At 41.7% G+C, this 26,727-nt stretch overlaps 3 protein-coding genes across 7 annotated transcripts in view; 1 reads left to right on the forward strand and 2 right to left on the reverse strand.

The window, feature by feature from the left end:
- Nucleotides 1-195: 195 nt before the first annotated feature.
- Nucleotides 196-11,935, reverse strand: wu:fy63c09 (uncharacterized protein LOC797544 homolog). Of its 3 annotated transcripts, none has more exons than XM_060893615.1 (15): nt 11,512-11,935; nt 9,651-9,690; nt 8,490-8,533; nt 8,346-8,391; nt 7,729-7,858; nt 7,423-7,639; nt 5,188-6,147; nt 4,066-4,148; nt 3,824-3,885; nt 3,430-3,607; nt 2,377-2,445; nt 2,129-2,295; nt 1,826-2,022; nt 1,611-1,696; nt 196-1,493 (listed from the first exon to the last, which is right to left on the reverse strand). In XM_060893615.1, the coding sequence occupies exons 1-15, from the start codon at nt 11,609-11,611 to the stop codon at nt 1,386-1,388; spliced, it is 2,487 nt and encodes an 828-aa protein (XP_060749598.1). In that variant the 5' UTR covers nt 11,612-11,935; the 3' UTR covers nt 196-1,385. The 3 variants fall into 3 exon arrangements, with proteins under 3 accessions (XP_060749598.1, XP_060749600.1, XP_060749599.1); XM_060893617.1 differs by lacking the exon at nt 11,512-11,935 and adding an exon at nt 9,861-9,933; XM_060893616.1 differs by lacking the exon at nt 2,377-2,445.
- Nucleotides 9,863-24,087, forward strand: LOC132861926 (FHF complex subunit HOOK-interacting protein 1A). 3 transcript variants are annotated; one of them, XM_060893612.1, is made up of 14 exons: nt 9,863-10,106; nt 10,290-10,425; nt 10,515-10,621; nt 15,559-15,749; nt 15,861-16,499; nt 18,752-18,910; nt 19,047-19,133; nt 19,244-19,411; nt 19,546-19,625; nt 19,805-20,010; nt 20,098-21,123; nt 21,194-21,372; nt 21,828-21,948; nt 23,155-24,087. In XM_060893612.1, the coding sequence occupies exons 4-14, from the start codon at nt 15,648-15,650 to the stop codon at nt 23,349-23,351; spliced, it is 2,964 nt and encodes a 987-aa protein (XP_060749595.1). In that variant the 5' UTR covers nt 9,863-10,106; nt 10,290-10,425; nt 10,515-10,621; nt 15,559-15,647; the 3' UTR covers nt 23,352-24,087. The 3 variants fall into 3 exon arrangements, with proteins under 3 accessions (XP_060749595.1, XP_060749597.1, XP_060749594.1); XM_060893614.1 differs by lacking the exons at nt 9,863-10,106; nt 10,290-10,425; nt 10,515-10,621 and adding an exon at nt 13,038-13,256 and having other exon boundaries at nt 15,542-15,749; XM_060893611.1 differs by lacking the exons at nt 9,863-10,106; nt 10,290-10,425; nt 10,515-10,621 and adding an exon at nt 13,038-13,256.
- A 465-nt stretch (nt 24,088-24,552) lies between these two features.
- The window catches only part of LOC132862197 (transmembrane protein 184C-like), a 5,479-nt gene continuing 3,304 nt past the window's right edge, over nt 24,553-26,727 (reverse strand). The window contains exons 8-10 of the mRNA XM_060894099.1: nt 26,185-26,284; nt 25,646-25,817; nt 24,553-25,205 (exon numbers count right to left, since the gene is read on the reverse strand). Of these exons, the coding sequence (XP_060750082.1) occupies nt 24,925-25,205; nt 25,646-25,817; nt 26,185-26,284 (553 nt within the window). The 3' untranslated portion in view covers nt 24,553-24,924. The remainder of the gene's footprint in view (nt 25,206-25,645; nt 25,818-26,184; nt 26,285-26,727) is intronic.

Below are 26,727 nucleotides of genomic sequence, written 5' to 3' on the forward strand. Positions count from 1 at the left end.
TTGATTTTTGTTTTGATTTTTTTTTTATTATTCGGCCCGACTCAGTTTTCTGAAGCATTTCTCAAAAATCGGAGACCCTGCCTTTAAGACTAAGACTGTGTGTGTGTGTGTGTGTGTGTGTGTGTGTGTGTGTGAGCATTTAAAGACGATCGAATTCTCAGTTTTGTGATTAATATTCGACAAGACAAACCATCGTTATCGTAAGTCATCTGGATTTATTTTGGGTAAAGGCTTTATGTCATTTCCCCCACAGATCATGCAAAGTTCCAGACTACACAGGAGTTTCAGTGGGTGATCACTATTCACCTATTCACAGTGTCATTTAGTACAGTAGATGTCACCTACATCAAAAAGCATCCAAAAAGAAAAAAATTAAATTATTAAAATTAAAATCTTTTAAAAAACAAAATCTAATAGTGTTAGTCTGTCAAATTATAGGCCTCTTCACAGTCCAGTTACACAACGCTATGGTATCAGTGCTTGGCTTGGGGATGACAGACTGGATAATCATATTATGATTTTTGGCTTTGTGGTCATCCTAAATCGTTTGAATTAAACCAATTCCTGCGACTGTTTAACCGTTTCTTCTTTCACTTGCCATCATACATCCTCTCAATGTATGCCTGATAGTGGGTTTTGAGTTTAAAGGCATTGGTAACCAGGCCTGTCTCTGGAGTCCATGGCTCAGATCATCTTTGGGATCTCAAAACGCTTTCGTTTGGCATTTACAGCAGCTTCAGTAATGGCACAGCACCTCCTTCTCCATATCAGGGTGGTTTCAAATTTCTTCCCATGCCCCTTGCACTTATTTCTGCCTGGCAAGAGCAATCAGCTGCTTCGGATTGGGCATCACAAATGACTGGTCGCCCATACTCTCCCGCCTGTAGTTTCACCAGGTCCTTTTTATGATCAATGACTAAGACAACCGCCGATGTCTCCTGTGCAGAACCAACGCTGTCCATTTACGTCCACGGGAAGAAAAAAAAAGTCTTCCTTATTCTTTGCCTCATTCTTATAGCAACGCACAGTAACATTTGGTCCGCCAATCAGAATTTCCCTTCGAGGACTGGGCTTGTCAGTACTATAGTATCCACCCTTCACCCAGTCCTTAAGCATGATCTCAGAACACAGGTCTCTGTGAGGCCGTAGCCCTGTTCCGCTGGGCAGCAGAAACAGATGTTACATAACATGTACATGAACAGAACAGGACAGAAGGATTAAGAATCAATCACTGAGTCAGTATTGTGTTTACTACAGTGGTGCATCTGATTGTGTTGGAGTTTGTTTCAGTAAAAGTAGACGGAGGCGATTGGGATACACACACATACACCCCATGGTGCTTTTGGCATGAAAATACTTTTAGCTGTATGAGTCCTGACCGACTTTTAAAGCACCTGGATGTAATTTTTGGGGACGATGCCACGTCGGCCAGCGAGTTCCCCTACGAACCATTCATCATCCACCTCCTCCAGGGAGGACACCACATCCCCGACCTGCACACACACACATAGAAATATCACATTTGAGACACGAACATTCACTGATGCACCAGTTTAGTGACATCTGGGAAGCACTCACGCTCACACACACACACACACACACTCACTCACCTTGAGACAGAGTTCATCTTCAGACTCAGGAGTGAAGTCGTACAGTGCTCGGCCCGTCTGTCCTTCTAATACACGAACTACAGGTGCTACAGAAAGACAGATGACAAAAGAACATCGTTGCCTATATTCAGAGCTGACGATCGGTTGTGGAAAATCACGTCTGACCGATTAGGATTTAAGAATTCATCAGCACTGTGCAGAAAACTATTACGTACCGTGTGACTCGGCTGTCGGTTTCTTTTCTGGATTTTCCTGAACGAGCTGGACAAAATTCAAAGGGAAAATCCCTGTTTGCCCATTAAGGCTGCCACGCCCCCACTCCTCATTCTCATACGCTATTAACGTGATGACATCTCCGTCACGAAACGTCAGCTCACCGTCTTCACCATTAAACGCGAAGTGGGCTCTATACCTGAGGACAGGAAACAACAAAGAAAGAAAAAGAGAGAGAAGGAGGTGAGGGAGAGATGGAGACGGAGAAGGAGGACATGAGGTGAGAACGTCTGAAATCGAAGAACCTGACACTGATGTTTGTCTCGGGCTGCTGCTCCTCCGTCTGCTCCTCCAAGGGTTCTTCTAACAACGAGTCCTGATGTTGACCTTTCACACTTCCTGGGAATCCTGGTGTGTCTGTTGGTTGGTGGTTGGTTGCTGCATCGTCGAGAACAACAAGAAGCTTCTCTTTCTGCAGAGGCATGAAAGCAAACCTTCGTATAGCTGATGTTCAAAATGCGTATGTGTCTTTATCCAGGTTTTAGATAATTACCTGTAGGTGGGATTCTTCAGGCTCACTGCTAGGGGGGTTTACTTTATTAGTTCCTTGAGGGCTTTTGCTCTGTACACACACACACAGAGACAGACACACACACACACACAGAGACAGACACACACACACACACACAGAGACAGACACACACACACAGAGACAGACAGACACACACACACAGAGACAGACACACACACACACACACACACAGACAGACACACACACACACAGACAGACACACACACACACACACAGACAGACACACACACACACACACAGACACACACACACACACACAGACACACACACACACACACAGACAGACACACACACACAGACAGACACACACACACACACACACACAGACACACACACACACACACACAGACAGACACACACACACAGAGACAGACACACACACACAGAGACAGACACACACACACAGAGACAGACACACACACACACACAGAGACAGACACACACACACACAGAGACAGACACACACACACACAGAGACAGACACACACACACACAGAGACAGACACACACACACAGAGACAGACACACACACACACACAGACAGACACACACACACAGACAGACACACACACACACACACAGACAGACACACACACACACAGACAGACACACACACACACAGACAGACACACACACAGACAGACACACACACAGACAGACACACACACACACACACACACAGACAGACACACACACACAGACAGACACACACACACACAGACACACACACACACAGACACACACACACACACACACACACACACACACACAGACAGACACACACACACACAGAGACACACACACAGAGACACACACACAGAGACACACACACAGAAACAGACACACACAGAAACAGACACACACAGAAACAGACACACACAGAAACAGACACACACAGAAACAGACACACACGCGGTACATCTATGATCACATTATCTCATAAACCCCATAATCCTGGTTTGAGAAAACTGGGAACCTTTAAAGACTTTACAGCACTGAATTTGTTGGCCTTACTGTGTACTGTCTGTAAAGAGGATGCCCAGGCACTGGTCTCGGGGGAAGCGGTGGTCCTCGTTTTGCTCCCTTGGGACCCGAGTGCTGATTGGTTTTAGCAGGATTCACAGAGGAACCTGCTGATTTGCTCAACTTGATAGGAGGAGGACGCAGAGGAAGCAGCTCACCCTCACTGGCTCTACAGATCGAGGATAGGAGTTTGTAAAGGTTTGTTTATTATGGCAAAAAAGGTACGAATGAGGGAGTAGGAACGGTTTAACACTGAACTAAACAGAGCTGCTTGCTAAGAGTTACTTACTATTAACTGACAATCAGTACAAATATGATGATGACCTCAAATCAACAAACACATTTAAATATATATTAAAAAAGGGTGGGTGGGGGTTAGACTTACTGGTGTGGTAGTGACGGGCTGGATTTGCTAACGCTTACAGAACTGACTGCACCTGACGAGATCTAGAAGATAGATAAATAAATAAGTACTCCATCACTATTCTAACCAAAAAGGAAAAAAGAGCCCACGCCATAAAACCATATCTGAAGGTTATAAATATTACAGTCGATTATTAAAAATGATTAAATGATTTATTACAGAACGTACTGTTGAACAAAGACATACAGTGTAATATTATTTACCTGTGGAGGAGTGTGTGTAGGAGTGTGTGTAGGAGTGTACGATGGGGGTGGAGGCCTCCTGTGAGACGGAGGTTTAGCTGGACCTGAACACATTAAATGCAATGATCAGAATTTTGCTCAGTTTGTAAACAGGCATTTGCTGTTAAAGGTGCGGTGCACGTTGTTTGAAAAATGCTTCAGAAAACTGAGTCGGTCCGACAAACAAAACAAATGTGTAGCCAATGAGCAGAAAGGGGCGTGTCTTGTCAATAATGCGGCATAGAGAGTGTTCAGCGCGCATGTGTGACATTAGCAGAAAGCAACTGAAACACTGACATGGCGTATACCTGCCCTTACCTCTGCCTCGGGTTCTAGGTGTTGAACGCCGTCTTCTGCGTGAAACGGAGCTAAATCTTTCACGGTACAACACACAGTACTACAAAAACACATTTGTATTACCATAGTGTTACTCATTGAGTTCATTTATTGATAAAAATATCCCCTCGGACAGCCGCCCCAGCAGGTTCCACCATAATAGTTGTCTGGGTTATGTATATATGTGTGGGGCGGAGCTATCAAAACAGGAGTGACACCCATTTGGGTTAGGGGCGTGTTTGTTTTGGTGATTTCAAATGTCAACATCGGCTTTCAAACATCGTGCACCGCACCTTTAAAACAAAACCTGTTAGCCAAACCGCTGGGACTCATTAGTGCCCTCTAGTGAGGACGCTCAAGGACGCGAGAAACTTTTTTAGTGGCTGTCTGAGTGGTTGTGTGATATCAGTGTCGTGGTGCAGGTTTGATGGTGGATAAAAACCACAAAATTCAAAAGAAAGGCAAAATAAAAAAATCCAAATGAAAGTGCAAACAACCAGAATTACTTTTGTTCGTTGCTCCAATCTAGTTTCGTCTATCAATAAACGTTTATCGACGGGATTCAACATCTGCCCCTAGACTTGTATTATATTCAAGTTGATCTTGTACTTTTCTCACTACAAGGAAATGAGTCCAGTTAATAATTCAATCATTTTAATAAAAATGACTAAAGGAATACTTCATCAGTTTTTAAGCTAAATTGTATCTCATGAATCTTCTTCAGATCTCCATCGGCAGGATAAGCAAAAGAAAGGAACGTGTGCTTACATTTTCCTCTGCCTCTGCTGGAAGATGTGATTGTTACAGGCTTCCCAGGGTTACAGGGCACTTCAGCAGGCTGAGCTCCACCTTCCTGGGTGGATGCTCCAGACCCCCGTACAGCTAGCGCAGGTCTAGGGGGCAGACGGGGTGGACAACGTTCGCTCTTCTCCTCTGAGGAACCCTGATCCTGGGACACGAACACCTTTTTCACTAGAGGTCTGGGAGCAGGAAGTGGATGAACCACTGGATTATTTTGTTCTTCTGAAGATGTTACGGTCTCCTCCACACTCGGTATTGGTTTTATGGAGATGCGTTGTTTGGGAATCTGGGTTCTTGGTCGTGGTTCTGGTCTTGTTTCCAAAGATTCGGCTGCAACCATGGAAACCGAGCATCTTTCCAAAGTGACGCTTTCCTCTTCAGCGTTCTTGTTATTAGGGACACTTTCATCATGTTGTTCGCCTCTGATGGCTGGTTCATCACAACCGAAGACATCCAACAAGTCCTGTAGATACTTGTTTGATGTGGTGTCTAAAGACGTTTCAGTAAAACCGGCAAAAACGCTTTCGGTGCCATTGTCTTTAAGACGCACCAAGGTCTGAACTTTGACCTCTCTTGTTGTTGGATGATCCTGAACCTCCTCTTTAATCACTGATGGCAGAAACGCTTTGGAGCGAGGGCGCGGCCTGGGGCGTGCTGGAACCTCCTGTTTCCCTGAGGCCTGAGATTGAGTTTTATTGGTAATAAGGGAGGTGTCAAGAATAATAGGAGTCAAGGGCTTCAATGCAGACGTGAAGTCAGTCTGAATGCCACACTGCTCGCCACTAGGAGGGTGTGTTGGAGTGTGTGACGAACAGGGTGGGTCAGGCTCATCCAGTTCGATCAAAGAGAGTGTGTGGGAGAGTACCGGCTCAGCAGGTTTAGGAGCGAGAGGGAAGGACGGACGAGGCGGTTTTGGGGGCCGGCGCGCTGGAAAAGACAATGGGAAAGAAAAAAAAAACAAACAAACAAACAAACAAAAAAAAAACAGGAACATGTTTAGTTAGAGGAAGATTTCAGCCAAAAATGAAACAATACTTCTTTACAGTCTGTTGTTGTTTTTTTAAATCCCATATGTACCTGATAAGAGAAAGATCTGTGTGTGGCTTCTTTCTTTGTGACATAAGAAGTTTATCCACTGGTTTATGCACTAGCATTGTGTAACCTGTAGACTTGACAATTCACTCCGTCTGGCTTTGTATGGTTTCTGACACACTTATGTATTTATCTTAAAGCTTATGTCAGAGGAATGTTAATATGCAGATATTTTATTAAACTAGGTACCAAAAGGCAGATCTTTTATATAGTCTTATTAAAAGCGTGTGATGACTCAAGTTTCCACATTACTACAACTTTTTTAATGGCTCAATAACGCATTATGACTGTCGTAGACATGAAGAAGCAGACGTTTAGAACGCTGGGGTACTGGAACCTTTGTGCTGTCTGTTTCTGAAAGCTACAATCATACGGATCTATGGCCACGTTCACACTGCAGGTAAAAGTGGCCCAAATCTGATTTTTTTGGGGTCAAGTGACCAGGTCAGACTTCTTCAGGAGTAGTGTGAACACTCAAATCTAGCCCAGATCTGATTTTTTCAAATCAGATTCAGACCACTTCCTGAATGTGGTCCTGAATCAGACCCAAATCTGATTTTTTCCAATGTGGCCGCAGTGTGAACGACCAAGGCGGATTTGATGCGATTTTTACGTCGATCATCGGCATTCGTCACAATTATGCGCCGGCGAGTACGCACACAAACGTGACTACGCCTACAAAATAGATCAAATAATCAAAAAGTTGCCCTCGACATCCGAACATTTTCAAAACACTGCGTCTCTGTGCTGCCATTACACAAACATTTAGAAAGAAAAGCTAAAATGCTTACTTCCTCCATAACCTCGCCAACTTTAGCGCAACGGCGTGCTGCGTGTGACGTCGTTGTTATTGTTCGTTTGCGCATGCGGGTCAGTTCGAAAACAGCAAACAGTTCACACTGGTATCTGATATAGGCCACATTTTAAAAGGTAATGGGAACAGCCAAACAAAAAAAATCAGATCTGAGCAAAATATCCGAATTGAGCGTTAAGACTTGCAGTGTGAACGAGGGGAAGGTGTAAGACAGGTGTGTTACCGAAAGCTTCTGAAAGTCTTCTGTCGGAGTTTGAATAAATCTGCACGCACGCTTGTTTCAATTTAAGACTTACTGGAGGGTTTGGTACAGCTCTGCGGCTCAGAAGCCTCCGGATCGGTCTGTGTGGAGATGGTGGCAGTGTGACGAGGAGCAGAGGATGAAGAGGAGGATGATAATGAGGAGGAGGGTGATGAGGCGGAGGCGGAGGCGGAGGAAGAGACCGAGGACGAGTGGGTATTCTGCTCCCGGCTTTTCTCTCGAATCACCTGTTCGTATGAAGGTGGCGGAAGCTGGAGGAAGAAAATCGATCGTGATGGACTGAACAAGATGAACTGAATCATTTAATCAGTGTTTTAGCAGTATTACAGTTTCCCCATACCTCTACTGTAACAGAACCGGTCCAGGGCGGTTGAGCAGGGGGCGGAGCCATAGGAAATGCCCCGGATGTCCCTGGAAACCAGGAGTTTGAAGCCAGGGGTTCAGCTGCGAGAATGGTGATCTCTGGACGCCTGCAAAATGAAAATATATCATTTTAGACCACAGCACTGTTCTGATTGGTCAGAAGCTTCATTCTGATTGGTCAGAAGCTTCATCCTGATTGGTCAGAAGCTTCATCCTGATTGGTCAGAATGTTTTGACTAGGAGTACAGTTCAAACAGTAAGCTTCAGATCAACGGATTTAAAAAGAAAAAAAACGTTTTTTGTTATTTTGTCTTTAAATCTTTGAAATTTCTAGAAAACGTGCTGAAAAATAATCTTCCTGGAGTATTAAAGGACTTCAGGAGGTGCTGTTCGAAAACACTACTGATTCTGGGTTTAGCGGGGAGACTTCGCATAACTCCATCACTGCTTATTCCCCTACAGCAAGTAGTATGACCTTACGTACTGTTTAGATAAACAAATAACATGAGAATCGTGTTCTGCTCTCTCAAATTAACAGACAAACAAAAGTAAAATCTAAACAATCTTGTGCTGAGGCGAGACTTTCCCACTGACCGTCTCTCTCTGGTTTGGTCGGTCGGAGCAGCTGTTCTGGTGGACGCTGAAAAAACAAAACAACCAAAAAAAAGAGGTATGAGAACAAAAATCACATGAGAACCTTCACACAAAAAAATAATAATAAAAAAGACAAATACTCACTTCGTTTTATAACAGCTCTGATCGACGAGAGCGCTCCCTGCGTGCTGGAACAGAAAGTGAAAGTCTTTTATATAGTTTCACGGTTTACTTTAAAACCCGAGCGAAACGGCTGTCTGCTTCCCGCTGTGACTCGGCGGCTCACTGAGAACTTGTTTCCTAGCAGTAATGTGGGTTTATGCTGAGTAATGGGAAAAACATTTCCATTATAAAGCGACCGACCACACCAACGTTCCCTATCCGACACACACGTTCTACTGTCGTCCGCGAGATTCTCATGCCACGGATAACACCGAAAGTTCAAATGAGCTCATTTTATACTGTCGGATTCTTGATTCCGTCTCAGTAGGTGGATCAGATTTGTTCATCCAAAGCAAGTATTTATTTTGTTTAATGGAATTGTTTAGCGGTCTGTAATTTGATGCACATTGAGATTTTTTTTCGAAGAAAGTCTCCAGGGAGGGACTGAGGTTATGCTTATTAAACATTACGTTTTTCCTCCATAGAAATGTCTTCAGTATGGAGGGAGGACTTGATAGTTTCTCCAGGAATATGACGAGAGAGAGAGAGATAATAAAAAGCAGAGAACAGACAACATGTTTTTTAGTAAATGAGTTCGAGTTATAGAGCAAAACTAACTAAAGAAGCAAAGTCCTGACTGACATTTAAATTTTTTTTCTATACGTTTGCTCTTTTACTCGTCATTCGGGGTTCAAGACGTCCCTGCTTCATGAAGCTTAGCACCTCCTTCCAAACCCCACCGTCTACAATCCTCACACGTTATGTAATGTAACACGTAAGTGCTGTTTCTCAGACAAATTACACGTCTTTGCCAAGCCCGGTCCTACGGCCAGACATGAACACAAACATGAGGAGAAACTTTAATTATCCCTAAACAATAAACAACTGATACCATGTTTACTCCTGACGCAAGACGACAAGTATTTCCAGCAGAGGAGGCCAGAGAAAGACGTTCTGCTGTTTCAGCCCGAAAATTTCCCTTTCAAGCTTCCAAATGAGAGTCTCAAAATCGGGGGCTTTTTTTTTTTTGCACTTTGGAGTGTGGGGGTGAGGGTGAGGGTGAATTACAGGAATTCCTGAGACATAAAGCTTTAAGATTCAGGGTAGTGAGTTCAGTGAAAACGGTACTTGTTTCTCTCTTACCTGGACTGACGTTGTTCAGGCTTGTTCCTATCTGCTCGATCTGAAACACACACACACACACACACACACACACACACCATATAATAAACCAAAACAATCTAAAAAATAAGCAACACCATATTACTTGCCTGGAACCACAACCCAAGTAACATTTGCCAGAGATTTAATGATGAGTATTGAAACAATATGTGAATAAACATGAATAAAAACCTTCTGATTAAGTCTGGGACAGAAACTCATTCTCTTTCACTGGATCAAGAGCAAACTAGAGAAAGAGAAAGCTTGAGAAAGAACCGTACATGCCCTTTGACCGTAATTTACAACATAATTGAGTGAGTGTTTGGTGTTTGTGTGCCAGAATGTGGCCATGTTACTAAGTACATGTTACTATTCAACCGGTAGTCCAAACGGCGGACGTTTTACATGCATCTCTTACCTGAGGAAAACGCATGCGGTGTAATATTTATTGCCATATCGTTATATTCACTGTGAATATTTTGATTTTGTATTGACTTGGAGGTTTCTTTGAGTTATAGACATTCCTTCTTGGACATGTCTTGGTCTTGACCATTGGTCTGATTAAAATCTGTACAATTTAATGCTCATGTTTTCTTTTCTTTTCTTTTCACATCCATAAAGCTTGAGAAGAAGAAACATATGACTGAAGGTGCAGTGAAATAGAAGATGCTTTTCAGTGCCTATAATGACTGACACACGATTCCCCTCAAGACACTCAAGTCATGACTTGAACTCGACTACAGTTCAACGTTTCCAGGTGAAAGATTCAAACAAACAACAAAAAAAAAATGTACCTTGATCAAAACAAGCCAAGCCAAGTGGTTCTTATGTCATTTCTCTTTTTAGCTTGTGTACGTCAGAATGAAATTTGCTTTCTCATGACACAGGACACAGTGTAAGAGAAATCATCTACCCATCTATGATCTATCAGTCTATGACAAGGAAAAGTGCAGGTACCTTTGTTTCTGAAAGTGTGCATACAATATAGTCAAATGAGTAAACATGGATGATCTGGATCACACAAGGTGCCATTTGTGATCACGTGACCAAAGCCACTAGTCACATGACCCAGCAGACCCAATTAATTCAGTTGAATGATTGTAAACTACTTAGAGAATATTTTATTAATTAATATTATAATTCACACGCTACCTAAAGGAAAACAGGAAAGGCAAAGTTATTTAAAAAAATGGATCGGATTTATTTTGCAACGTGACAGTCTATGTAACTTTCTCAGCTTTACCTTTAGCAAAAGAATTCATTAAAACACTCATTAGAGTTATACGTGGATGTAAAGAGAAGCTCGTGCGCAAACAGAACACTCATTAGAAGTATATGTGGATGTAAAGAGAAGCTCGTGCGCCACCTGAACAATAATTAGAAGTATATGTGGATGTAAAGGAAGCTCGTGCGCCACCTGAACAATAATTAGAAGTATATGTGCATGTAAAGGAAGCTCGTGCGCTACCAGAACACTAATTAGAAGTATATGTGGATGTAAAGAGAAGCTCGTGCGCCACCTGAACAATAATTAGAAGTATATGTGGATGTAAAGGAAGCTCGTGCGCTACCAGAACACTAATTAGAAGTATATGTGGATGTAAAGAGAAGCTCGTGCGCCACCAGAACATTCATTAGAAGTATATGTGGATGTAAAGAGAAGCTCGTGCGCCACCTGAACAATAATTAGAAGTATATGTGGATGTAAAGAGAAGCTCGTGCGCCACCTGAACACTAATTAGAAGTATATGTGGATGTAAAGGAAGCTCGTGCGCCACCTGAACACTAATTAGAAGTATATGTGGATGTAAAGAGAAGCTCATGCGCCACCCAAACACTTCACCTGAAGCCGCGGTGGGCGCTCGAGCGTTTCGTCTCGTGCCGCCGGCCTCTCGCGTCTCTCTAAAAGTCTCCTCTTCATCCTCAACTCTTGCTTCAGCCATTTCCAGAGCGGATAGGAAGATATCTTTTCTTTCGACAAAATAAATCAAAAGCTTATCCTACAGTAAGAGCATTTCTCCTGTTCACACTACAGTCCCGTGTAAACAACCGGAGAGAAAGTCGGATCCAATTCGCACAATGTCTAATCCCGGTACAAACCGATTCAACCGCTAATCCGGCATTTCGTTTTCAACGCTTTTATGGAGATGAAAGAAGACGCGAAAGCTCCGATCCGAATAAAACAATGTAGTTCATTATCTGAAACTACAAAAGCCTTCAATGTAACTATCGCTCGAGCGCTTCGGTACGTGCTCCTACGTCATGACGTCAACAGGAAGTAAAACGAACTAAAGGAGGCGCCAGACCTTTATACTAATATCTATACTGATTAAAATATGAATGAAAATATAGTTAGTTTTATAGTTCTATAAACCTTACTTGTGTAACCTGTTGTTGATTTTTTTTTTAACAGCAAAGATTGCAATGCAAACAACATTTGATTAAAAAAAAGAGCATTGTCATGGAGATATATATATATATATATATATATATATATATATATATATATATATATATATATATATATAATTACAAAATAACAAATAATAAAAAAACTATTAACCAAACTAATGCTTCTCACTATTATACATTAAGTAGTCTGCAGGAATTCCTTGGATTACCTACAAGTTAAATAATAAAAGCTCAAATAAAATGATTAGATTAGCACATTTGACTCTGAACAAAAAAGAATTTGACTCCCAAACCTTTTTAATTTTCCTCCCAAAAGATGGACAGCAAAAATACACACTCAAAAACACTTGAATCAACCGCTCACTTTACTGTTGCACTGCATTTATACTGTAAAATAACTTCCTGTTTATATTTCTAATCTTTACTATTGTACTGGCCTATTTTTAGAATATATTTATTACACTTAGTCACATTTTTCATTCTCCCTTTACATGCAAGTGTAATAAATAACCTTACATTTTCCCAAAAACTTAAGAAGAAAAAAAAACTTCTTATTTCTTTTAATTAATTTTATGAGTTTTTCAGGTACCAACCACAAGATGGCGGTGAAAACACGACAAAACCTATTTTTTTTTTATTTCTCTGAAAACTTTGTGTACTAGGTTCATTTTTTTTTACTAAATCAACTATAACAGTTTCTTTATCTGTGTTTACAAATTGCAGGTTTATTTAAACTAAAGCTTTGACGTATCTAGGCTATATAAAGCCTTGCAAACTTGCTTGGTTGAATCTAAACGACGTCCTTTCAAGATACATACCGCACTACTTAGTCGTGTAAAACCCCTTACTATACGCTCTATGTCGTGAACTACTGTAGGGAGGAGGGAGTGGTTTAGGATCGAGCCGCCGTGTTTATTTGCATATGTAAATATATGGGCGGGGTTTAAAGGGAATCCGGAGCACCTTGTGTGACCGGCGGGGTTAATCCGGCGGGATTATTTTAATCCTGAGCCGTCCGATATAAACAACTCAATTTTCCATGATCATAAACGTTTTTTTTTTTGTTTGTATATCTGTTCCATTTCGGGAATCATGTGGGATTTAACCAGTGGATGGGAATTTACAAGATTCCTGTTCAGAAGACAGAATAAATCGCTTTACAACGGAAAGTAACGGGTGAGATTAATAGCAGATTTGCTTCTTCCTCAACAAGTGAGAGCTTTGAAAGAGTTATTTTCTACTTCAAAAAGTGGCTAAAACTATTAACTGTGAGTGAAATGAATTACAATTTTTAAATCTATACAGAAAGAGTAGATTTAAAAAAAAAAAACAAAAAAAAAAACATGAACAATAAGTAATTCTGTGGAAATGAAATGTAATCATTCTGCATATTGATCTGTATTTTGGTCATGAATGGTTTGTAATCTATGGAACACATTGCTATAAAAAATATTTAAAGCTTACATAATACTGTTCCGACAATTAAATATTATTTACACAGGAGCTTCAAAGAATCTTAATTTCCATAATATGAGAAAATTCTCATTAGAATATTCTTGTTGGAATCCTTTACGATTTTCTTTTGCTTCATCATTTGCTTGATTTCATTGGCTTCATCATTTCAGGCCACATCACACCAACAATTTCTTAACTGTGTTTATAACCCAAGGATAAATTTTACTAAGCTTTTTTTTTTTTTTTTAAACCTATTTCTAGTTATATTTTATGATTTGGAGCATCCGTGAAGCAGGTTAGTTCCTGTTATCACTTAGGTTACAGCAGTGATTAAAAGATTTTTTTTTTCTTTGAGCAACGTCATATTCCAAAACAATAATAATAATTTAAATTGTTCTAAGAATTGCCATAATCTCCACACTGAAACTTTCCCCATGATGACCAAGGGGTCCCAGTGATCACAAAGTCCCAGTGTAAGTTGTTATTATGTAAACTATAACATATTAGGAAGAGCATATTGATATAGATGTGAGCTGTGAGCTGGCGATTGGTTATGAGTTTTATCGTTTAGAGCTCGCTTCACAAAGGAATGTGTGACATACAGAATCATAACTGCACAATGCTGTAACATATCATGTAAGAAGCCAAAATACAATGATTAGGGCTCCAAAAGACAGACATTTCTTATATTTTAGATGTAATTTATGTCCTATGAGTCCTTTTTGTGGGTTAAGTGAATCACATAATCCATTATTAACATTAGTTGTTTGACCTTATAAAAAATAGCACATTGGGGAATAAAATAGCGCACCATATTTCTTTCTCTTCTTTATATACCATCTGCTTATGGATTTACAAAGGTACCTACACCGTGTGTGTGTGTGTGTGTGTGTGTGTGTTTTAACCCCTGGAGATTTAATAAACATCAACCGCTCATCATTTCAACATCTGGCACTTATCTCTCTCTCTCTCTCTCTCTCTCTCTCTCTCTCTCTCTCTCTCTCTCTCTCTCTCTCTCTCAGCCTAGTTTTTTCCTCTCAGCCGTGGCTGGGCTGAGGTATAAATTTTGGGGAATGGGTGAGGAATGCTGGGAATGTTAGATCAGGGCCTCCACCCTTTAGGGACAAGCTAAGGGCTGCTGCGGATAAACAGAACAGTGGGGAAGTCCAGCCTAGATCTTACACTATAAACATACATTTCAACATGACCTCTAACAACTTTATTTAATATATCAGTAATAATCTGTTATGAGTTTGTCATTTTGGATCTGCATTCATAAAGTTAACTTAAAAGGAAGCAAAACAAACCAAAGTGTCCTAAAGTCAAAGTTAAATGTGTTTTATTTCTTACTTATCATGTTATTACAGAGTCGTTGAATAAATTAATCATCAGGAAGAAATTTTAAAAATGAAAAAATAAAGTAGGAAAACTGCACAAATTTTTTAACAAGGTACATTAAACAATGAAAACTGTCGGCTTTTTTGTCTTAAAAAAATGGCTGATTTATATGCCTGCATTTTAAAAAATTAAATATTTTGTGCCACGTAGTTACTCTACAGTTATAATGTAGCTGTAATATGAGTAGACTAATATAACACCTGGGGGGCACGGTGGCTTAGTGGTTAGCACGTTCGCCTCACACCTCCAGGGTTGGGGGTTCGATTCCCGCCTCCGCCTTGTGTGTGGAGTTTGCATGTTCGCCCCATGCCTCGGGTGTTTCCTCCAGGTACTCCGGTTTCCTCCCCCGGTCTAAAGACATGCATGGTAGGTTGATTGGCATCTCTGAAAAATTGTCCGTAGTGTGTGAGTGAATGAGAGTGTGTGTGTGTGCCCTGTGATGGGTTGGCACTCCGTCCAGGGTGTATCCTGCCTTGATGCCCGATGACGCCTGAGATAGGCACAGGCTCCCCGTGACCCGAGGTAGTTCGGATAAGCGGTAGAAAATGAATGAATGAATGAATGAATAATATAACACCTGGCTTTGATTTTTATTTGTCTTTAACCAGTAGCATGCTTCCTCTAGTTTTTGGTCTTTTGACTGTCGTTGGTCGTCATGAAGAGGATCCAGATGTCGCCTGTAATACGGTTTAGCTCCTCCCACTCACTGACAAGATGATGGCGTCTGTGGTCTCCGGTAGCAGAGGGCAGACCCTAAGTCTTAGCGGTGTAGATCCTGAAACATGTATGATTGTCTTCAAAAATCACTGGGCACAGGTAAAGCAGGTGATCCAGTCATTTATAAGAGCAGAAAGTTTAGTCTGACATAGATGATTGACAGCTTTGCTTTTGTAAAATATCTGTTTCTAACACACCCCTTGTTGTTAGGTTTTGCGTATTCTAGAAAAGCACGAGCTGACCTGCAACGGTGGCCGTCTCCGCTCACGACAGATCTCTGTCGACGAAGCGAGCGCTGTGCAGAACTATGTGGAGCACATGCTGTTCCTCCTGACAGAGGAGGAGTGCGGTGTGGGCGGAGCCATAGGCCCCATTCTGGAGTTTGTGCTGCTGGAGAACGTGATGGAGCGCCTGTTCGTGTGGAGCCTCCGGCGTGACTTTACGGAATCAGCGAAGCTGGAGCAGCTGTGTATGTACGAGATGCTGGTGTCCCGGGCGCGGCAGCCCCTGCTCCACCACAAGCCCATCCTGTGTCCGTTTGTCATGCTGCTCTCCTCCTGCGGCTCCAGCTCCAGCTCGGCGGCGGTGGAAGCCGAGTTGGTACGACTGCTGCACCGGCTGTGTTGTATGCTTGCACGTGATGACACCGCCCTCCAGCTCTTCCTCTTCCAAAGTGGGCAGGATCAAGGATCCGCCAACTTCCTGCTCTTTTCACTGCTCTTGCCTTTCGTGCATCGTGACGGGCCGGTAGGTGTGCAGGCTCGGGATGCGCTCGCTCTCATCATGGCGTTGTCAATGCGTGACATCACTGTGGCCAATCACATCACCCAGAACACCTACTTCTGCCCGGTGAGTCGTGTCGGTGTGATCACACTATTTATTTCTTACATTAAATTTGTTATTCGTTACATTACAAAAATCTCTTTAAAGAAAATGTTAACCTCGAATGTTTTCAAAACATTTCACTGTCTTTAGAATAGAAGCCTTTATTTTGTCACATATACATTACAGCACAGTGAAATGTATTCTTGCCGTATCCCAACTTTTTTGTGGAGGTTTGGGTCAGAGCCCAGGGTCACCCGTGATACAACATGCGTGGAGCAGAGAGGGTTAGGGGCCGTTCTCAAGGGCCCAACAGTGGCAACTTGGCAGTGCCGGGGCTTGAACCCTGATTCACAGATTAACAACCCAGAGCCTTATCCGCTTGAGCCACCACTGACCCTTTAATTACAGAATGAAAGTTTAGGTCACTTCATCTCAGTTGCACTCACAAATTTGAAACTTATGAGTCGTTTCTTATTACTGACTTGAAAGAATTTAATCCCAATAAGCCTAGGTCAAAAATAATGGCACCCTATAAAAATAGGAAGAGTCATTGTTTCTATGGTAGCTGACACTATGCAGTGGCTGAGCTGCATTACTTTAAAGGTGCCCTGCCACACGTATTTCATTACTTTTGTGGTAATGTCTGAAGTTTACCATGGACTCTGTAATTTTTTTTGTGGAAAAAATGCCTTGGTTACCTCGTTTCAAGCCATTCTAGTGTGGTATAGAAAGCCTGCAGGAAGACTCAGCTCGATTTGCGCCAGTTCTCATGAATATTCAAATGAGCTATGCTGCTTGGCTCCGATTGGCTAACCGCTAGGATATGAGAGCATGACTATTCATTCACCCAGTGCATTAAGTAGCCTAGGCTAGAGGAAATTTGTTTACAATCACCTTGAATTGCGGCAGAACGGCTTCTTCACAAGCCCGTTGACGTTCGGCTATCCTTGCTGTATAGGAAACTCACTGAGCTACACGAATTCTGGGGGCGCGGTCTCAAGTGGCAGAGCTCATGAATAGTAATGAGCTCAGTCACTCTGACGTCAGAGTGAGCAGCTTTTCCAACTGACCTGATTTCTCCCCTTATTTCTTTTAAGTGGCTAGAACTGACCGGGGAGGTAGCAGTTCGTTTTCACATTCACGACACAACACGAACACATATGGACCTAACACATATCAAAAAATACAAGTAAAAACGGTTTTGTTTGGAAGGGCACCTTTAACATTAAACACACACCACACTAAGGAGGTACAGTACTAACACATTCACTATTTAGTTGTCATTTTGTCTTTTCAGCCCTCGGTGAGATTGGTGCACCTTCATGAACACCTTTTATGATTTATCAGCATGTGGATGTGCCACATTCATCCCACAACCACCAAACCTTTTTAATTTCCTCTCATATCAGTCTATGATTTGTTGGTTTCTGTATCTTGTAACAGTAAAAATGTCACGATGTGTGTTTATTGGGAGTGCAGAGCCTAGTACATACTGTACACACTCTGCCCTTATATAATAGCGTTACTGTAATTCCAGGAAAGAGGAACGGGAGGGGAGGCTTAGCACGACGTCCAGTCGTTCTTCTAGAGAGGACGAGAAATTATAATGAATGCTTCTCGCCACCCGACAGCTTAGACACTCAGCCATGTACTGTAGGATCAGCCATGCTGAGCTCAGACTCATCGATCTTGGAAAAACAATGATGTAACCTTCTGGAAATGCAGTGTTAAGTCCACGACTTTGTCATGAATTTTTTAGATGCATGTTTGTTTTTGTTTATAAGAATGACTAGTGACAATTATCAAATTTAACTTGTTTCTGTGAAATATTATAAAAAGAAAGAGAGAGAAAGACATGTTGAGAGCTGGCTTTACTACAATCATTGGCTCAAAGCCATAACAAATCCATTCAGCTATGTCCACACACAGACACACACGCACACATACACACACATATTGCAGCATGTCCCCACCCCCTTTTTAATCCGTGTTGGATGTTAATCCCATACGCGATTCTTTGCACTTGATAAATGGAGTGTTTTTTTTTTTTTTTCTGGAATATTCAGCGTGTTGGATCTCTGTCCTACAAGCAGACAGAAGGACCACAGCACTTACAAATTCTCAAATCATATTAGTCAGGATGTGTTAACAGCAGTGAATTTTCTGAACATAGCTGCTCAGTCAAAAAAAAACAAATCACGTCAGCATCAAACCCTTGGTATGGACATGGATTATGACTCCTGCGTGTGTGTGTGTGTATGTGTGTGTGTGTGTAGGTCTTGGCCACAGGGTTGAGCGGTCTGTATTCCTGGCTTCCGGCTAAGCTTGAGGTCTACGGTGAAGGATGGCACTGTTTAGAGGAAGCCGATTGGATGAAGGTTCCATCACTCGTCCAGCTCCTCAACTCTCTACAGTTCTGTAGCTCCGTGTGTAAGGTGAGGTCCGTGTCAGAAACGTCCGCATGAACACTAAAATGTCCAGTTTAAATGCCAATATCTGTCCAATAAGGATTCCAGTCATGTTATTTATTTATTTATTTATTTATTTATTTATTTTTTCATTTGTTTGAAGGTTGCCCATCACTCTGTCAGAGATCAGCTGCTAGGGTACATCTATAACGGTTTCCTTGTGCCAGTCCTGGCTCCTGCCTTACACAAGGTCTTTACCCGATGAGTACTTGTTTATTTTGTTTATCTTGTTTATTTATTTTGTAACCTTTCTCTGTGATTGATCTAAGATCGCTCTTCTCTGTCTGTTAACCGATTTAGTTGACTTTGGAAGAAGTGGTGACAACAACGGCGTATCTGGACCTCTTTTTGCGGCATATCTCCGACCCCACCCTTCTCCAGACCTTCCTCATTTTTATCCTCAAGCATCGCCATGACAACGTCAACATTCTCGATACTCTCGTCAGCAGAATCAACACTCCTTTTCAGGTTTGCTTGCGATCTTCTTCCCGTCACAATCAGCAGTCGACAGGGCGCGTGGTATTGCTAGCCCCGCCCCCAATCACTCCACTTATCTTTAGGCCTTTTTTTCCACTAGTTTCTATTTTTTCTTGGTGTTGTAGTTGGGAACGGTGTCTCTGGCTCTGTTTCGCACTCTGATTGGTCTGTACTGTGAGGACGTCATGCTGCAGCTCATACTCAGGTACTGTAAGCACTTCCTGTCTTCTCCTACCTTCTTCCTGTTATGTTTCTTCAGTGAGTACAAACACTATATTCTAGATTTGTTCATATTATTTTTCCCAGTGTAATGAATTTGGAATTTATTTCCTCTGCTATGTCCTTCTTCTTCTTCTTCTTCTTCATCTTCTTCTCCTTTTTCAGGTATCTGATTCCGTGCTCTCACCTGCAGTCCAACGGACGTTGTAGACTCAGAGAGCGAGACTGCTACTCTTCCAGCGCTGCAGCTTTTCTCTCTCTCACTCCCTTGTTCCTTATGGCTGGACCCTGCACCTCCCCAACGCTGCCCCTTAAACCAGACTATATTCTCTGGTCAAAGGTCACTGAAGGGCTGTTAATGGGCAACACTGGTAATGGTGGTACAGACGATCGAGTGTGTGGTTTAACTGGTTTTACTTTACGGTAAATGTTTATCCATGGTGTGCATTTTATTGCAGGGTTTGAAGACCTTTTCCTGAGTGTGGACGCATTCGGAAACTCCCGTTGGATAAACTCTGAGCCTGTGATGTACCAAAACTACCTCCAGTACCTGAGTGACGCACGCAGTATCATCAGCACCAGCGTGCAAGCCTGCCAGGTATGGTCTGCCCCTTACGACGGACTCAATCCCTCACCTGATGACCACCAAGTAGAGGAGGAAGAGTTCGAGGATAGAGACAGGGATGAAAATGAATGTCCACGTCTCACTACTCCTACACTCCAGCCCCCATCCATGCACCACACTAGTTTGAGTCAGACCCCTGAGCTGGAGTGGGACGACAGTTATGACGCTTCAACAGATGGACAAGAAAACAAGAATTTCCACTTGGTAGAACATCCTCAACCTCCACAACACATTCAGGACATGCGCAAAAGTGCCATCATGCTGATCCGTGGGTCTTACATCGAAGAGTCAGAGTTCCAGGACGATGTATTGGTTTATAATCTGATTGCGCAGAGGGACGCACGAGAGGAACAGGACGTCTCCTTAAGGAGTCCAAATGGCAAAACGAACACACAAACTGAAAAGAACAACACACAGCTTTACACTAGCAGTAGTACACCGAGTGACATCAGCAATAAGGTACCTGACAATCAGCAACCCGAAGAAGCTTCACTTCTTTTAAACGGACATGCTGACGAGAAGAATTTGGACCAATCAAACGATATATCCGCTCACGTCCACCAGAACAAGAGCACGGTTTTAGAAGAGCAAGTTTTTAGTGGGGATGCGTCCAACGCTTCATCTGTCGAACATACCGCAGATGATTTTATTTCCCAGTGCTTCCAGCACATCGAATGGGATAACGAGAGCATGCTGGGAGATAACGTTTATTCCCAGAGACTGACCATGCTGTTGTATGACGAAGAACCAGAAATAGACTTTAATTCGATTTGCGCTAATGATGAAGCAGATGGCGGCGAGAGAGACGAAGGAGAAGAACAGAGAGACAGTGATGGAACGAAACGTGTCCCGTTTACAGGTGAGGGTTTTTTTTTTTTTTTACTCAAACACAGAGAGACAATTGACTATTTTTTAATGCTCTACTGCAGGCCCTTTCATCAGCGTTCTGCTCTCTCGCCTGGAGAATATGCTGGAGAATTCGGTGGAGGTGAACCTGCTGGTGACGGGAATCCTGGCTCAGCTGGCAGCGTATCCACAGCCCCTGCTGCGCTGCTTCCTGCTCAACACACAAGACGTCTTCCAGACCAGCGTCCGCTCTCTCTACCAGGTCTCCTATTTTTTTAATAACCCATCATCATAGATGGGGGCACGTAGGCTTAGTGGTTAGCACGTTCGCCTCACACCTCCAGGGTTGGGGGTTCGATTCCCGCCTCCGCCTTGTGTGTGTGGAGTTCGCATGTTCTCCCCGTGCCTCGGGGGTTTCCTCCGGGTACTCCGGTTTCCTCCCCCGGTCCAAAGACATGCATGGTAGGTTGATTGGCATCTCTGGAAAATTGTCCCTAGTGTGTGAGTGTGTGAGTGAATGAGAGTGTGTGTGTGCCCTGTGATGGGTTGGCACTCTCTCCAGGATGTATCCTGCCTTGATGCCCAATGACGCCTGAGATAGGCACAGGCTCCCCGTGACCCGAGGTAGTTCGGATAAGCGGTAGAAGATGAATGGATGGATCATCATAGATTGTATTTGCATTGATTGACTCATTTCACTGCATTTTAATATTTCAGGTGCTGGATTCTGTGGGTTGCCAGATTGAGCACTATGCATCCTCCAGGCCTGAGTTCCCTCAGATGGTACGAGATGTTGCTCAGTATCTGCTGTTTAGAGATGAAGCCTTAAAGGATCGAGGTGAAAATGATTTTTTTAACTTTAAAAACCGCTAATGTTCAATCTGTCTCTTATAGTGGAACTTTACATACTCGTTACTATACGAATGCATTGTAAGCTCCACCTTTTTGAGGCTTTCTATAGGCGCACCAATTCAACACACTATTTGTCTGTGGAGATTAAGAATAAAGGAGAATAAATTTGGAGAATAATTTAAAAAAACGCATATTTTGAGTACGCCGAGGAGGCATTTCTCTCCAAATTTAAAGCTCAATGTTGTAGTATGGTCTGAGAAAAAAAGCTATTCTTAAAAAAAAAAAAAAAAAACAGTGACATTTTTAAATTACGCATTAACGCAGTGATGTATTCATGTAACCTCTCCGATTTAAAATGACCAAAATGGAGGACAGACGGCGTTGTACTGTAGGTTTCATGCCAGTAATCCAGCTTGATAGCACATTATTGTCATTTTCATATGGCATCTCTGGAAAATTGTCCGTAGTGTGTGATTGCCTTGTGTGTGTGGAGTTTGCATGTTCTCCCCGTGCCTCGGGGGTTTCCTCCTGGTACTCCGGTTTCCTCCCCCGGTCCAAAGACATGCATGGTAGGTTGATTGGCATCTCTGGAAAATTGTCCGTAGTGTGTGAGTGCGTGAGTGAATGAGAGTGTGTGTGTGTGTGTGCCCTGCGATGGGTTGGCACTCCGTCCAGGGTGTATCCTGCCTTGATGCCCGATGACGCCTGAGATAGGCACAGGCTCCCCGTGACCCGAGGTAGTTCGGATAAGCGGTAGAAGATGAATGAATGAATGAATGAATATTTTGCCAGTTCTTTGTTTTGTCGGTTCTTTTCCTAGATATATTGATTTAAGAGACGGAAAATAAAGTAAAATAAATAGACAGCTGACGGAAAAATAGCATAGGGCTATCGTTTTCTGTCGTTTTTGTTTTTTTGAAAACGACATAGAGCATTTAAATAAAAAATAAAATAAAAATAAAGCTGTTCTATCTAGATTAATGTAGACGTAGCTTTATAGATCGGTTAGCAATGAGCGTGAGGAGTGTTCTGTCCAATGTTGATGGATATTTAATTGGTTAAAAATTAAATATTTTTAACCAATTAAATGTTTCCATGACACAAGAACAACCTTCCACTCAAGCTTTATTTACAGGTTGTGGGCTTAAAATAGCAATCGACATAAAAGTTTCCTCCATTGTCTGTCTGTCAGAGAGGGATTTCCTGCAGGAAAACGGACTCGGTTGGGTCCTCGACGGCCACGTTTCCAGGCGGCTGCTAAAATCTCTTCCTCAGTGTCCCAAGATTCCTCCTCAGTCCAGGAACAGTGTTTTTGCTACATTCCTTTATGCCGAGTTCCTGAAAGAGCTTGGAGCCATCGCGCAGGAACACTCCATACGCCCAGACTAACTCATGGAGGAGTGGGAAGAATAAACAAAACCTCAGTGCAGTTTAAATTCCTACATCTCTTTCAATTGCTGGGAAAATGTTATTTTTTTGTGTTATTTAGATGTTTCATTTTATTTTCTATTTCATTCCACCCCAATTTTTCTAAATCATGTCATGGATCTTTATCGGATGAGTTTTTAAAGTGTAGCTCGTTGTCAACAGTCATCTAAATCATCCAAGGTGCAAATTAAAGGTGCAATCTGTCATTTTTTTAAAATGTTCATCTACATATAATAATCACATCATTTCACAGACGTGATTCAGATCCCTCAGAAAGAATTTCATTCTTATTTTTTTCCTCTTCATGTTTTTATTTTATTCAGCCCATACATTAGCTCTGCCCCCTGGATGAAACAGTTACTCAGCTCCGCCCCTTTTCCCCAAGAGTCCACTCTAAATGTATAGAGAAAGGTTTGGTAGTGTTTTCATTACAAACTTCAAAGTATCTGTGGAGGAAAAAAAAACCCAAACCGCCCCTTTAATGGCCTTAATACTGTACACTGGTGATGTCCATGACATGAGGTTGGGGTGGTGGAGTCTCTAATTGATGCTCTAATTGATTACTTTGTTTTTGTGTGTTGTGTGTATTTATAAATGTACTTACACTAGTTCTGTCTGTGTGTATTGTGTATTTTTATTTGTAATATTGTTGTATGATGTTCTGTGTATTTTGGTTAGTAAAGCAGACAAAGATGTTCTTTTGGATTGTTGATACTTTGTAAAGTGTGTGTGTGTGTGTGTTTGTGTTATTTAAATGTAGTTTATAAAGTTTAATACTGTATACGATTGGTCTAAAATTTAATTCACACACAATTTGCAAAATTGTAAACAATCAGTATGTTTAATGTTATATTTATTTATTTATTTACTTACTTACTTTATATTTATTTGTTTTAGATAAACAAAGCAAACAACCTTGCCGAAAATTCCAAGACCATAGGTCAAGCTGTTAAAACTAGTAGACACTGGAATTTTTAATTTTTTAATTTAATTGTAATTTTTTTTTCCGCTATCACTATTTCACTAGTTCAATTTAAGTTAATCAAATAAAATAAAAAATCTGTGTCGATTAGGTTGAAGTCCAAAATGCCAAAGTTAATATCCAGAACATTAGCTGAATGTGTAAATTAAAGCTCACACAGAAACACTTTTGAAATAGTAGTATACATTTTTATTAAAGCTTTGCTCCTGAATATAAACCGCAACCCTGTCATGTCACTGAAGAGACAATAAAACACCGCCATTGCATTTACGTTCAACATTTTACAACTTTTACAAAGCAAACCATATTAAATACCACTGCACTACAGCGCACATCATTACAAAACCAGATGTCTGAACATCGGAAAGTCACGAAATAATTTCAAAAAACACTCGGATTGCATTACAATCTTAATAAGAAGAGCTTGTTTTCATCTTGTAGCTATATGGACATGTTTTATTGTGTGCTGATTGTGTTAACAGCTTGTAAATATGCTTAGCATCTGCTCTGTGCGTGTGTGTGTGTGTAGGGGGGATTATCTGTACACTACAACTATGATTTAACTCCTGTATTCTGACTGGTAGCTGCAGGAACTGTGCAATTTTCGCTCATCCAGGAGGAGGGGTTAAAGCCAGTGGGGGCAGAGCGAGATCGAGGCGTGTCTGTTTGGCCGAGCCCTTGGTACTGCCCCTTCGGGGAGGCGGGGACAGAGAGAGGGTCGACGCCCAATCGCTCGTGAGATGCCCCTGAGAGCAGGCCAGTGTGCTCGCCCTGCACGATGTCCACTTCGGAGCCAAAGAACAGCTTACGGGGACGTCCGAGCACGGTGCGCCCTGCAGCAAGCACACACACAGGTGAATGTGAAAAATACAGATACATACCCATATTCTTGAGAGAGAAAAGAGAAACTGGTAGATAGAGACATATGCATATACACACGGATGTCGATAGAGAAAGAAAAGAAAAGTGAAAGGAAAAGACTGACAAGGAGAAGGATACATGCATGTTACAGAAAGAGAAAGAGAGTGAGAGAAAAAGTGCTGAGAGAAAGTGCTCATAAAGACTGTAAGGAGGAAGATGAGGAGAAGTAGAGACTACTATGCTGTGGAGAGAGTAAGAAAGACAGAGAGATGAAAGGAGAGAGACATACAGTACAGACAGTCTGAGAAACAAAGAAGGAAAGATAGAGAGACTGATAACTAAGAGAAATGAAATAAGACACCCAGACAAAAAGCGAGAGAGAGACAGAGTGAAGAAGACGACAGTTACATACCCACGTTTCGGACTTGCTCAGAAATATCAGCTTGTATATCGGAGAAGTCCAACATGGCGAGGAAAGAGTCAAAGCAGGAGCCTTCATCATCCTCACGCACATATGGACGGTAACTAAAGCTGTAGTGGTGTGCAATAGCAGCCAAGAACATTTCTATACAAATTACAAAGTCCTACGTACATATATATGTATACACACACACACACACACACACAAACAAACACACACATGAAATGAGTCGTTAATTATACGCATACATGTTGCATGTAACACTATATGTGTGTGTGTGGGGGGGAGATTATATTTTTGTATGTATGTATATCATTATTAATAATTATTCATTTATTCAGGTTTTAGAAGTTTAAAATGAACCACAGGAATTTAAGATGTTATTTCAGCCATTAAAAAAATGACAAACTAATGAAACCATTCCATCTTATACAGTTAAATTCGAAAAGAAACATTTATCTGCTTCATCCAATTCAATCGATCGTCAATATATTTATCTGTTCTTGTCATCAATAACAAGGCTTGTGTACCTGTAACCCTGTAGCTACAGCCTCCACACTCTCCCAATCCCACGTGCGCTTCTGAGAGATCACTCCAACCTTCACCAGAAAGGCGATGAGCACAGCCTGCCTGCAGGGGGCGACAAATCTCTGAGACTCAAACACATCATCCAACATGGCGAGCTGACTTAACAGCACAGTGCTTGAGAAAGAGACTATATTAGAGGTAACATATCTCATAAGGTCAACCACAAAAAAAAAAACATGCCGTAAACAAAATAAACACATAAATAATGAGTTATAACAAAGATACTACCTTAGAAAATAAACAGAAAAAGAGCCTGTAGAGATTTCTTAGTAATTACATAATAATAGCTCTCTTTTACTAGCACAACTAATCAGTAAGCTATTCAAGTGCATTGTTTGATTTATATCTATTCAATATTTAATGTATTTATTGTTTGATTTATTGTTCTGCATTGCATTTGCAATAAGAGATATGCTAATGTGTTTATCGCAATGCAGTGACAGAGTCAGAGTTCTATGGTAAGCCAAAGAGGTTAAATATAAAGA

This window comes from Tachysurus vachellii, chromosome 19, assembly GCF_030014155.1.
Source record: "Tachysurus vachellii isolate PV-2020 chromosome 19, HZAU_Pvac_v1, whole genome shotgun sequence".
NCBI lineage: Eukaryota > Metazoa > Chordata > Actinopteri > Siluriformes > Bagridae > Tachysurus > Tachysurus vachellii.

Bases quoted from the DNA above. Each gene is read 5' to 3' on its own strand.
- wu:fy63c09 (XM_060893615.1), bottom strand. From the start codon at position 11,611: ATGGCTGAAGCAAGAGTTGAGGATGAAGAGGAGACTTTTAGAGAGACG. The intron at 7,640-7,728 runs GTATGGGGAAAC...TTCTTCCTCCAG, and splicing joins CCGGTTCTGTTACAGTAGAG to CTTCCGCCACCTTCATACGA. The intron at 4,149-5,187 runs GTAAGCACACGT...TAATGTGTTCAG, and splicing joins CAGCAGAGGCAGAGGAAAAT to GTCCAGCTAAACCTCCGTCT.
- LOC132861926 (XM_060893612.1), top strand. From the start codon at position 15,648: ATGATGGCGTCTGTGGTCTCCGGTAGCAGAGGGCAGACCCTAAGTCTT. The intron at 18,911-19,046 runs GTGAGGTCCGTG...ATTTGTTTGAAG, and splicing joins TCTGTAGCTCCGTGTGTAAG to GTTGCCCATCACTCTGTCAG. The intron at 21,124-21,193 runs GTGAGGGTTTTT...GCTCTACTGCAG, and splicing joins GAAACGTGTCCCGTTTACAG to GCCCTTTCATCAGCGTTCTG.